Source organism: Lycium ferocissimum, chromosome 4 (assembly GCF_029784015.1).
Source record: "Lycium ferocissimum isolate CSIRO_LF1 chromosome 4, AGI_CSIRO_Lferr_CH_V1, whole genome shotgun sequence".
In the NCBI taxonomy this organism is placed as follows: domain Eukaryota; kingdom Viridiplantae; phylum Streptophyta; class Magnoliopsida; order Solanales; family Solanaceae; genus Lycium; species Lycium ferocissimum.
This window is the reverse complement of record NC_081345.1, coordinates 26,069,820-26,083,396: the sequence shown is the minus strand read 5'-3', so window position 1 is coordinate 26,083,396 and position 13,577 is coordinate 26,069,820. Positions and strand designations below refer to the sequence as shown.

The window sequence follows — 13,577 nt, the reverse complement described above, 5'->3', positions numbered from 1 at the left end:
AGTATGTGACGGAAAAACATTTTGTTGGAAGCAGTGTTGCCGCAACACGAACGTTAATTTATAGATTTCAATTTGTCATAGTTCTGTCCAAAGAATATTTAGAAGCATTGACCCAAGTGATAGCAATGACTAAGAGACTGACCTTTTAATTGTGGGGACTTGATGAGTTCATTTATTTGCTTATGAGGGAAATGTAAAACTGTACATAGAATAGTTACTACAGAATATGTTATTCAGGCCATGGAGTCGTGCCAAATACTTGTACTAACATAATTAATTAGAGCCCTGTGGGGATACTGTCCGGTTTAGCTTTTATAGGTCCAAAGTTATATACCACTGCTATGGTGCCGATAGATTTACTATTTCAGCGCCATTATCATATCGAACATTGCAAGCTGAGAATCTATTTCTCATATATCGTTCCACCCCGAGAAGAGGGATGTGTACCTCTAGCAACAAGAATAGAACCACAGACTCCCATGTTGGTAGGGGTATAAGTCTAACCACCTCCCCGTTTCTGGCATGCTATAGTGATTAAAGTCTCTCGACTTTTCCTCTCAATACAAGCGACGGTTATGTTCATTTTGGTTGCTCTCTAGGCAAAGAATTCAGTGTAGTTGGACATTAAGAGGACAAATATCAGATTTACCAGAAAAGAAGAGGCCAACTCCACTAAAGTCTATTTTTTTTTATTTTGCTTCAGTTTAACTATTACTTATCTAAAGTTGAATGGCCCAACCAATTTAGATTCGAGCAAGATAAGCCCATTGATGAGGTAAAGCGCTTCCTGGACCTCTAAGGGGGTCCATTTCACAGTTTTCCCTATAACATACAACAATGACAACCAGAAGTAAGTTGTTTCTATAGGTCTGTCTGAAGAGTCATTGCTTTAGGTGAAATTTGGAGGGATTCCAATAGTAATAAATGACCATGTAACAGGAAAAAGTACAATTTGCCTTCTTGTGAAGAAAGAGATCTTTTTCTCAACTAGCTCAAGTTTAATGTAACAAGCAAATGAAAGGGTAGAACCCAGGCAAAAGATGTTGAGGAAAACAGCATAATACATTCCAAAACGGCAATAACATACTCCAAGCTGCATCACCTATAGCAACAGCCATGACTTCCATTACACCAATGACTTGAAAACTTATTTGTAAACTGGGAAACGAAATTAATGGGTATCAGCTACCTTACCATTCTTTATTTGGTTTCTAGCTGACACACCAACATATTACATGGAAGATGACATCCTCAGGGAACTGCCAAGGAAGGAATAACAAAAGTAAATAAGATACAGCACCTCTAGTCATGGCGACCAATCATCAGCATAACGTACTAGAACCCCTCAAACTAGTTTCAAAAATGACATGGCCATGTCCCACATTCACAAGGCACTGCGATTAGCCACTGTCCGGATGCTAAGCTCAGAAAAACACCCATCTTCCAGTGCATGAAACTGTTGTGTAGCTGAGCCGACAGGCTTCCTACCCTAATAAGAAGGGCAAGCACAATATCTAGAACCTAGAGGTACTTCACCATGCCACGACCCTCCACACTGAGTTTTGTAGCTTGGAGTTTCTTCTTTTTTGGAGCTTTTAACTGCTGCAGTTTCTTATTCATCTGCAATGAACATACGAATTCAGTGTTAGATGAGAAGCTATTCCTAATATGTAGCAGCAAAGGAAATAACATCATAACAAAAATCAAACTCCAGAGATTAAAATAGTTGTACTCAAAAGGAGAAAAAGATAGGGTGATCTCACACCATAAACCCCATTCACTGAAACTAAAGAGTACAGAGGATGATACAATCCAAAAACCGAGTACAGAGGATGATAAATATCAGGTTATCGCGCACAACAAAATCTATTCACTGAAACCAAGTCTAGCAGAGACTCCAGCATTACAATTTACACATTATTTCCTCCAAATAAAGGATCTCAAAAGAGCATCCTAGTTAAGAGGAATGTCCAAGATGAACACCAAACTTGAGCACTTCATTTTTTAAGTAGAAAGCTTACTGGCTCCTCTGACAAGGACATCAGCAGGCTTCATCATAAAAAGCATCCCCCTTTACTATCTTTTTTCTTTACTCTTTTTTTTTTAATGAAGTAAGAAGTTCCATTAAAAAGGCATCAAGATCCCTTTTGTTTTTACTTATCTCTACTCCCTAGTGCCAAGAACCCGAGATGGACGAGAGTGAAATGAAGAAAATAATATAAATACAAATTTACTTAGCAAGAGGCACACACCTTCATTCGGCGCTGGTCTTGAACCATTGCTCTAGCCCTGGCCCTAACTTCTTCAGGATCAACCTTAGACTGCGGACGCACCACAAAATCCATTGACATTGCTTCAGGCCGTGATGTAAGTTGCCTGCCAGATGACTGACCAGACTTTTGGCCCCTGCAGATTTGGTAGCATGTTAAACCTTGAGAAAAATAACGATGCAAGGGACAACACCGAATTCAAAGATACAAGGATCAAAAGGTGCAAAGTCGGAACATCCTACTGTGAATATCCAGCCAAGTCAAGGTCATCGTCTCTGGAGTCCATTCCAGATGCTTTATTCATGGGTCTGTGACAAGACAGAAAATATAGTCATGGACGGTAAAGATTCAGACATCTTAGACAACTGATATGAAGACCACTAGAAGAACTAAAAATATTAGATACTTTTTCAAGGAAGGCCGCCTGTATTGAGCAGCTCTCTCATCTTCATAGTTTCTCATGTCTTCAAACCTTGTACTCTTGTTGAATATTGGTCGACTCTGGATCAAACACAACCAAATTTCAGTTTTATACACATTGATAAGCACCTATTCTGTGCAAGAACAAAAAATGGATAATAATTTTTTGTGTTCTTAGGTGGAAAATTTTCCAGTAAGAAGATACCCTCTTGTGATGTTAAATACATACGGATTATTCTATTAAAAAGATATGACCTATCCAAAAAGAAATAAAATCCTATAAACCGTTTTATTTCGAACTACCAAATACACAATGAGTTGCAGTTCTCCAAACTCCCCAGGAAAGCAGAAGGGTATAGCTGAATAACAGAATAAGCTAAAGCTGGAAAGATGTTGCCTAAAATATTCTCCAGGTACAGTGATGACCTTGAAAACCAACTCAGCATTTTAGCAGCCAAAGAATTATTCACACTCCCATACATGGAGAAAGCTAAGGCCCAGGCCCCCAACAGATAATCCCTCTTTTTATATTTCCTTCCACGAGGGGAAAGAAGAAATTAATAAGTAGTTAAATCCAACTTACCCATTTGTCAACCAAATCCTTAGCAAGTTTCCTGTTAGATGTAGTCTCCTCGTCTGACTTCGAGAGAAACATAATAACCTACATCCAACAAGCAAGTAAACAATAAGTCTCCCCCTTATGTCTCCATTGAGAAAGCTATTACATTACCACTTCTACGTGAAAGGTACCTTTCCGAGACCACTCTTTTTCAACTGCTCTTTTCTATCATGCTGCTCAAGATCAATTGGATACTACAGAAGCATAGAAGTATCAAGTCAAATAATATTACTGCAAACAGATACATAACTAACATGAATCTAGAAACCATGGTCATACATCACTAAGGATCTTTAGGATTGCAGCACGAATGTTTATATTGGGCAGGCTTCCATCTGGAAGGGGTTCAAGCCAATTCTTCAAAAGAGTCAACACTCCATGATCTAAAAATTCTTGCTGAAGTTGTTTCCTGCAAATTGAGAAATTGGAAGCATGAGTCTACAAATATTAGCCTCCAAAAAACAAATTCAGTCACTGCCGTGAAAAATAAATGAAAAGCTCACTCACTTGGACAGGACATCTATGAGAAGAGGAAGTTTTTTTAGTTTATTTATTGCAGGTTTGGACTGTCTATTCAGTTCCGCATCCTCTTCTGCAACAACTTCCAGCTCAGCCATAACATTCTCTACTAGCAGTGCAATTTCTGCTGCACTCTTTTCAGTTTTCTTTTTCTTCTTGCCTCCCTTGAAGAGCTTCTTGATTTCGTCTTCCTCTTCCCCTTCTTCAGCCTGAAGAGAATCAAATTAAAACAAATATATCATTCATATCGTCAATTGGCTTTACAGGTGCCGAAGCACTCAAGAGAAAAGCAAGAAAGCGCCAAAAAGCATCACCATTGTACAGATTTTTACAAACCCTCATGCATAAAGCAACTACAAAATTGGGAAGTGAGGATGAAAATATAGCAGGAACAAACTACAAGGACAAAACTCTACCTCTGCATGCCTGCTGGGAGACAGTTGTTCAGTGTCGCTTCCATACCTGTCAGCTGGATCCACACCAGTATCATCAATGAAGTTATCATCATCCAGTGTCTTTGGACCTTCTTGGTCATCCTACACATTTGAAAACGAACACATCACAAACATGTCATTAAAACCAAAACTACCTTCAATTTGGATATCCATTCAACTTTATTAGCTCCTAGATAGACTAAACTAACAACATTAGTAACTCTTGCTTTTCCTGAAAAGAAAAAGAATTCCTTCTGAAATATGACAAGTTACAAAGCTATTGGAAACATGAAAACAACCTCAGAGTCACCACCAGCAATGGTATCCCACATCTCCTTCATCTCCTGCTCGCCATCTTGGTCCTTCAACCTGCTTCCTCCAGAGTAACCCCCATTATTCCTCAACTTAAACTTCTTCTGTCCTTTCTCTCCCCTCTTCTTCATCTTCCCCTTCTCATCACTAAACTCCACGCCAAACCTCTTCCTCTTCCCAGAGGAAGATGAAGGACCACCACCATCCGACTCATCACGCACAAGACCTGCCATGTCATCACCGTAAGCATCCTCATCTCCTATCCCAATATCCGGCGTGCTCTCTCTAGCCGAAGAAGATTTCTTAATCAACCGCTTCCTGGGCTTAGACTTGTTAGGATCATCATATACCGGGGTCGGAGACCGTTCTCGCTGTCTCTGATCCCATGCATCGTCATCGTCCAGATTGTCACCAAGGAATTGTTCCTGCTCGTTATCTGATCGGACATCCTCATCAAAGTCCACTAATGCCTCTCCTTCCTCATCTACGTACCTGAAAGACGAAAAAATACCCAATCAACACACCATCTGAAACCCTAATTTAGCTCATCACAAAACAAGAAAGACCCACAAATATCCAAAAAATTCAAGATAAAATCATCATTAAAAACCACAATTTAGCTGTTGTATCAAAATGAATCATAAGAAAGGAACAGACTTGCAAAAATATTGATTATTGAAAACCCTAATTCAACTCATCATACCAAAAAGAGTCATCCAAAATCTATACATAAAAAATCCACAAAATTTCCGATCAATTAATGATCAGAACCCTAATTCAACTCATCATCAAAACGGGTCATCCAAAAAACAAACGACCCGCAAATAAACAACATAAATCTAGATCGATTCATCAACAAAAAAGCTAATTCAACTTATGACCAAAATGGGTCATCCAAAAACGACCCAAATCGACCAAAAATCCAATCGTTTTTTCTCATCACCAAATGGGTCATCCAAGAAACAACCCAAATTCACCAAAAAAAAAAAAAAACCCCAAATACAAACAAGAAAAACCATTGAAACCTAACTCATTGTTCTCGCGAAAAAAAAAAAAAAAAAAAAGAGAAAAAAAAAGGAAAACTTACGGATCGTTGTTGTAACTCATCTTGAACGCTACGCTACTTTACTCTAGACAAGGATGCACAGAGAAAAAAATACTTGGATGGCTATGCGTTGAATAGTATAAATATATATATAGAGAGGTGATTTTGTTAAGCGGGGGGGTAGCTCAACGAAATCGAGAAGAATTTTTATAGGCTATGAAACGAGTATGATAATATAGCGATGGAGGTTTAGGACTTGCTATTGTTTACTCTACTTGCGTTGGTCAAAATTCTAACTGCGCCATATTATAACTTTTTCATCTTACCTTTTTCTTTTGGGTATTCACTTGTTGCTTGGGTTCTTTTCTTTTTGCACTACTACTTTGGTAACCAAGTTATGAAGGGCTTGTTTGGCATGATTTCAAAATTAGGTTGATTTACGACACAAACAAAGCGAATGTGAGTTTATAAGTAGGGTCTGGAATGGGGAGGATAGTGTGTGCGCGGACTTTACCCTTTACCTTTGGGGAGGTATTGTCTTCGATAGACCCTCTGGCTACAAGAAAGATGAAAATAAGGACTAGCAACAAGCATAAACATCAGCAAGATAATAAAATAACTTAGGCTAAAGAAACAACAGGTAGTAATAGAGTTTTACTAATTTTCTAGCCTAATTGTCGACCTTCATGCCCTGCTATCAAGAGTCGTGTCCTCGGTGAGTTGAAGTAGTGTCATGTCCTGCCTAATCACCTCACCTTCAGTACTTCTTAGGCCTACATCTACCCTTCCTCAAGCTCATTATTGTCAGCCTCTGACACCTCCTTATCGGGGTAGCTTTATATTCCTGAACCATCTTAGCCTCACTTCTCGTATCTTGTCCTCCACCGGAGGCCATTTCCATCTTTTTCGAATATCTTAATTCCAAATCTTATCTCTTCTGGTATGCCACACAGCCATCTCAGCATCCGCATCTCTGTCACTCTCATCTTCTAGGCATGGAAGTTCTGGACATGAAAGAATATGGCATTTGTTATTGTGACGCCTTAAAATATTTTGACATCGTATTTATGAAGTATAATTTGCTCATTTTGTAAGATTGTAAGCATTAGAAAGTTTTGATAGTTTTCACAAATTATGAGATTTTCATATTTACGAAAAAATATCTAATTTGATATTCAAAATGTGTGGCCAAACGGCTACAAAGTATATTATTTATCTTTTTCTTAAAAGATTTAAACTCTATATATATATATATATATATATACATATATTGTAGATAATAAGATTTGTGTCGAGAAAATAATCAGGACTGAAAATATGGTAACAATCGTAATATATTTTTTCAATATAATTAATATTACAACCTCTATTATTCCTCTAGTTCTTCTTTACAAAAATAAATGTAATGGTCTTTAAGCTTGATCTTGACTTGTATTTGAATTCTCTTGAAGGTTGATCTTGATTTGTATTTGAATTGAAAGATTTGAAACTTAATCTTGAATTTGATGGATTTGATCTTGATTTGTATTTGAATTGAAAGGTTTGAAACTTGATCTTGAATTTGATGGCTTTGATCTTGATTTGTATTTGAATTGAAAGGTTTGAAACTTGATCTTGAATTTGATGGATTTGATCTTGACTTGTATTTGAATTCAAGGGCTATAAAGTTTGATCTTGAATTATAATCTTCAACATGATTATGGATTCGATGTATTTGCCACAAACGTTTTGATGACCACCGCGAACAATAATTATCCCACAAACAAATAGATATCGAACGCCTATCATAATTATATTTATTATAAATCTATTTGTAATTATTTTACAAGTAATGATATTAAGACTTTGTAACTTATCTTAATCATTCAAATCTATTCAGACTCATTAAGTGACTGCAACATAACCAAAATAAATACACTCAATGGTTAAGATCTGAATGATTAAGATTCAGACCTAAAAAATAGACGAACTCAATGACTGAGATCTGAATAATTGAGATTAAGACCTTTAATAAATGCAAACAAATTAGGCGTATTCACTTTTTGTTCATGTCATTGTAATCCTATATAAGCGAATCAACTAACTTTTGAAAAGGTAAGTCTTTACTGCAGGTTAAAACTTACCCTTAAATTTCTACCATATTACATTAATTTATCATATTTGAGAAATATAACAAGGTGAAATTGTGTATTAAATTAACTATGATTAGATGAAAGTGGTATATGTATAAACACTGGTGTATTAATTGATTTGATGTAAACAAATGCTGGTAAGTTTTTCACTTAAATATCTTATCTTGGATTTCGCTTTACTGAATATCTGAAGTAGGAAAAATTGTACCTATTAAACCCTTTAAAACATCCGGCCAAAAAAAAAATGCATGGAGTTTACACGTGAGCAACATCACAGTTAATTGGAGAGCCATAATTTTTGTTAAGGAAACCAAAATATAAAGAATTAAGTGAATGAAGAAGCTAATAGGATTCAACATGTATTATTTGCATAAGAAATAATTTTAATCTTGATACAATGTAATTGTTTGCAAAGAGGTTAGGATGAACCTCCTTCCGGCCCTAGTTCCGCTTTAATGATAGTAAATAAATAAAACAAAGATATGTCACCAAAGAAAAGAAAAGACACAATTTTTTTATTTATTTAACCCCCTTGACTTTTGGGTCTTAAAAAATACAGCCTTGAAAATTATCTTCTAGGCTAGATGCTCTTATTTCTTATTTATAGATCGTAAATTAAAAAGTTGTTAGGTAACGAAAGCAAAACCTTTCATTTTTTTTAAAGATTGATTTTCAACAACAATTTTCAGGCGAGCTAATCATTACTTTGCTAAAATTCGTCCTCACTCTTCTATTTAATTGACTTTTGGGATATTAGTCCACTTATTCCATTTCTTACTTTAAATACCCGCACCACTTTAAAAAAAAGAGTGGTTGGAACCTTTGAAAGATGACAATTTTATAATTGTTCACTTTACATATTCATTTCATTTACAATAAGAAATAACCACCAGTTTGTGATGCGACGCTTGCATTTTGATGTATTCTTCTTTATTACTTCAAGTAAAATTTTTGTAGGCCTCGTTGTATTTTATGTTATCATAGTCGTTATTATAAGGTTTGTAATTTAAATTTGCCTTGTCACTCAAACACAATAGTTAAAAATTTCCTAAGTCCGTAAATATGTATAAAGATATATTTCAACAAACCAATATTACCCTCTATGCAGCGTCATTGTTTGAATTCCCTATAGAACAATAAATTCTACTATGTAAAAAATATACTGGCATCATCTCTTTCACTAGCTGCAATTCCGCATCATATATTGTTATGCTCTGATAATCGGGGAAAAAAATAACGAATAGAAAAGAATATATATTTGAATGTATATGTGTATCCAATCTAAAGAAGATGAGAGATTCTATTAGAAAATTATTTATTTCAGTGTAGAATAAATTTCATGTTTCTTGTTTTTTATTTGATAATAAAGAGTAAAAAATGAGAAAATGTGATAAAAACAACTCAAAAATATAAGATTATATAGACATTAACTTCATTTTAGTCGTGGTATATATTACAAAATAAAATGTCGAAATGTATCTTCTAAGCTTAAGGTATTTACATATAATAATAAATAGGGTTTGGATCTCCTCTGATACACTCAATACCAATCAAACCATCATAAATACTAGTCTTAAGTGCACGTGTGTATCCCGTGAATTAATAAATATATAAGAAAAATACCTGCAAGGGTGGCCCAGTTGGTTGAGCATGGGGCTTCCATAATGGAGGTCTCAGGTTCGAAATCCCCTGCCTACAAAAAGCAGGGGATTTGCCTTCTGGGTCGAGCTCGTCACACAGGGCTTGCCTAGTGCGGATTATTTCTTTTGTGTGGTTTGCGAGCTATTATACAGAAGCGGAGTTTACCCTGTGTGCATCCGAAGGGTAGCGACTGTGGGTTCGCTTGTCATAAAAAAAAAAAAAAAATATATATATATATATATATAAGAAAAATACATTTTTCATAATACAATTTATCTAAATGATGAAAGTGAACGTTATTCCATGGACATAATATATGAATTCAATATTTACTGAACATCCAAACACTGAATTTAGTTAACTTAATTATATATTATTTGTAATTACTGATAGTTTAGTATATGAGATACAAATATATTATGTCATTGTATCTCACGTAATATTTTTTTATAACGATATTCTTAATGTATTTTACATTGTCTTATCTTATTTTAGTTGCTCTGTCATGATCTAAAATTTTATTATAAATATTAATATTCCTTATGAAAGTGTAATATATAGTAGTTGTTTATTATGTTTAAACGCGTTAAACACATTTCATATTCAATTATCTTACTTTGCTCAACATTGTCATTCCTAATTTGATATGATTTTAAACAATGGGGTAAGATATATTGGGTAAGTTTGAATCTAAAATCACCACAAAAGGGGTCAAAATTAGACTCTCTCCCTCTCATTCTAGAAATCCATAAAGCTCTTGATATGCTAAGATTCTAAAATAAATACAGTTACAACTCTCTATAACGACATTGTTGGGTCCGGAATTTTTTGGTTGTTATACACCTATAACAACATGGATATTTAAATAAATTTCGCTGTTATAGGCAAAAAATATGCATAAAATCTAATTTTTTATTTTTAATTGTCAAATTCTAAGCTTAATCACACTTTGTATAACGAAGATAAATCTTTTAATAATGAAAATATATGTATTCATATGATATTCTTTGTCATAAACAGTTTATTAAAGGATCAAATATTTGGTCAAAATCTCTACACTTATTATTGATAATCATAGATATTCTATTTTTTTTTATAAAGATGGTTAATTATTATATTATCAAAAAAAGAAAATAATTGTTATATGGGAGTAATCATAGATTTCAAAAAGGAAAACAATGTGAATAAGGAGTACGAATCCCATTTGTTAGAGCAAGCAAATAGATAAATCTTTGATTTCTTCTAATCTTTTTAAAACAAATAAAATCTGACCCTTTTTCTATTGTTTATCCTAAAATACTGTCTAGCACTGGCTTCAAATACGACAACCAAAATTCATTCAATTCAAAACTCTTCTTTATTAGCACGGATTTCTTTAGAAACAAAGGTAGCATTGTGTTAATACAAAACAGACAATCCTACCGTCACTCATGAACAACTAAAGGAGAAATTTAAAAAATAAAAAATTAGATTTTATGTATCTTTTTGCCTATAACAGTCAACTATTATTTAAATGTCAAATGTTGTTATAGGTGTATAACACCTATTCGCTGTAACAACCAAAAAATTTCGAACCCAATGATATTGTTATAGAGAGGTTTGACTGTACTTTATAAAAAAATGAAATTAAACTACTTAACCTTTTTGTCACGACCCAGCTCCGTGGGCCGCGACTGGTGTCCTATCTGGACACCCCAAACAAACTCACAAGCTAGATTGTCATATTAGGGCATATCGTTGCGGACATTATTCGTGCGTGGCGTGAGACATCACACAAATGCGAAACGAATGCTATCCTAAGTGGTCGCCGGTGCGGAATCATCATATCAAAATCAAAGGCGGCGGAATGCACGTCGCCCGGACATACACATACATACAAACACGTGGGCCATATCGGCCATAGTAACAACGGGGCCGCTTAAGGACGCAAATCGAAACCATATGCGAACAAACAGGGACCCACGACCCACAAATATGACTACAGGCCTCTACAAACAGAACAGAACAAACGAACATATGACGGGACAGGGCCCCGCCGTACCCGAACAATCACAAATGTACAGAATATGCATAGCAAAACATATATACCGAATATGAGCTCCGGACCGAGGGGAGCACTTCAAAATAGCAGAATGGGTAGCCTAAACCGGAGGATCGCCCAACCGTAGCGTACGGCCTGCGGGCATGAAACGCGACCCCAAGAAAGGGGTCGATGCACGAAAGAAGTGCGAGCATGTAAAGCGGGAGGTACGACAATCCAAATCATGAGGCGGAGTCGGAAAGATACGAGAAACAAATACGAGTAACGGATCAAACTCATGCGAATGCAAATGTACGAGAATGCAAATAAAAGTCATGCATAAGGCTCGGAACGTGAGGTCACCCACGACGCCCATTTCGTGCCACAACACACATCATACTCCGGAAAATTTCAAATCCCGTACAAACTCCGAACACATCACAACGTCACACACATCAAATCATCGGGAACATATCGGATGCCATATCACATCATAACACCGTAAACGGTAACCGGCCCTATGGCGAGGTCTCGGGAAACCGTAACACATCATCTTGCCCGAATATGTCATAATGCGCACGATCACGGGACCGGCCCGGGTGCGGCGGAACGAAGTCATAATAATTGGCACGAGGGAATAGTGCGAAACCATATGCATATCAAAAGTAAATCCCAAGACTCGACACATAATTTCCTATACCTATACCTTAGCCTCAGAAGGCTCAAAATGAGTATCGAGTTAATCAGAACTAATATATCAAAGTTACGGACTTTTAGTTTATCAATTTTTCGAAAAACACATCGTAGGTCATTCTCGGAAAAATTTAGTATCAATTATAGTAATGAGCGTTCAAATAACGTTATAGGATATTTCCAACGGACCTCAGAGTCATAGGCAACGTTTTCCTTTCACGTCGTACGAAAATGAGTCAAACGAATCAAATAAGGGAAGTCTCAGGACTTGAGGGCCCACCTCGGGTCAGGTCGAGGCGGCGGACATAAATTACAAACATTAGGCTCCCTAAGGTTATTCATAAGAGTTTCGGAGCGATTCAAATACATTTGCGAAAGTTACAAAGGTTTAAGCATTCTTTTAGCCAAATATAAGGATTATAGTTCAATTGCGCTGAATGAATAGTATGCCAAATCGAACTCGGATTTCCAAGAGCAGAATTATCCCCGAGGTTCCGATCTTAACCTAGTAGGACTAGGACATGCCAAAAGAAGAAAAGATAGGCTTTACATACCTTATGGGCGCCTTACGCTCGCTTAAACTCAAATCCCGTTTGCTCCAAAATCTACAAATGGTCATGTTTACCAATTAGCAAATTTCAAGCCTTTAGAACTTGAATCTTAACTTATATTTTCCTACAAAAATTTGGGCAGCATCTCCCCTATACATATAACATCCCCGAGATTCAACTCGGCTCCAAACATCAACAACCAACCCAACATCAATACCAACAACAATAACGATCACCACAAAACACAACATAGCATAAATAGTCTTCTTTTTTACATAAGCAACAACTTCTACTCCAGCTTCATACTTCTAAACTCATCTCAATAATTTCACATTCCTTACTAATCAAGATCATTACGATACGACTTGGAAGCATTCCATATCATTTTACAAAATTTTCACAAGATATACAAAATATACAAATTTTCCACCAAAATCGTAATTCATCCAAAACTTCCAACCTTCGACATAAACATCCACAACATATTCTTATCTTCCAAATTCATTTACAACAACAACAATTTGCATCTTACAACTTCATTTTCATAATTACATAAACTATACTAAAATCACATACTTTCCGACAACAACTTAACAACAATTTTCTCATGCCCACTAGAACCATTAACCTTCCATTTTCATCACAAGACTTCAACAACACAATTAACATACTAAATAATTTAATCCATCTCCCTTCATGCAAGACACCACACGGCCACAACACACACATGCACCACACGGCCATGCACACACACACACATAATAATTCCATGATTTCTATTCAATTCTAATCGTTATAACATACTCACATCTCCCATAACATAAAAGATTAAGATTCTTACCTTTTTCTCAAATTTTCCTCTTGCCACAAACGTCGTCCTTTCGCTCAACTAATTATACCACGTCGAAGAGCGTCTTGATC

At 35.8% G+C, this 13,577-nt stretch overlaps 1 protein-coding gene across 1 annotated transcript; it reads right to left on the bottom strand.

Moving 5' to 3' along the window:
• Positions 1–935: 935 nt before the first annotated feature.
• LOC132051984 (protein IWS1 homolog 1) lies at positions 936–5,920 on the bottom strand. Its single transcript, XM_059443302.1, has 11 exons — positions 5,662–5,920; positions 4,562–5,066; positions 4,245–4,364; positions 3,817–4,037; positions 3,589–3,718; positions 3,441–3,503; positions 3,274–3,351; positions 2,677–2,771; positions 2,513–2,578; positions 2,253–2,406; positions 936–1,620 (listed from the first exon to the last, which is right to left on the bottom strand). Exons 1-11 carry the CDS (start codon positions 5,679–5,681, stop codon positions 1,522–1,524), a joined length of 1,551 nt encoding a protein of 516 aa, XP_059299285.1. The 5' UTR covers positions 5,682–5,920; the 3' UTR covers positions 936–1,521.
• Between the last annotated feature and the right edge of the window lie 7,657 nt (positions 5,921–13,577).

What these genes read in the sequence shown, in the direction of transcription:
- LOC132051984 (XM_059443302.1), bottom strand. Translation starts at nt 5,681, where the DNA reads ATGAGTTACAACAACGATCC. An exon ending in CTCCCAGCAGGCATGCAGAG is followed by an intron (nt 4,038 to 4,244) that starts GTAGAGTTTTGT and finishes GATTCTCTTCAG; the next exon opens with GCTGAAGAAGGGGAAGAGGA. An exon ending in CTCATAGATGTCCTGTCCAA is followed by an intron (nt 3,719 to 3,816) that starts GTGAGTGAGCTT and finishes CTCAATTTGCAG; the next exon opens with GAAACAACTTCAGCAAGAAT.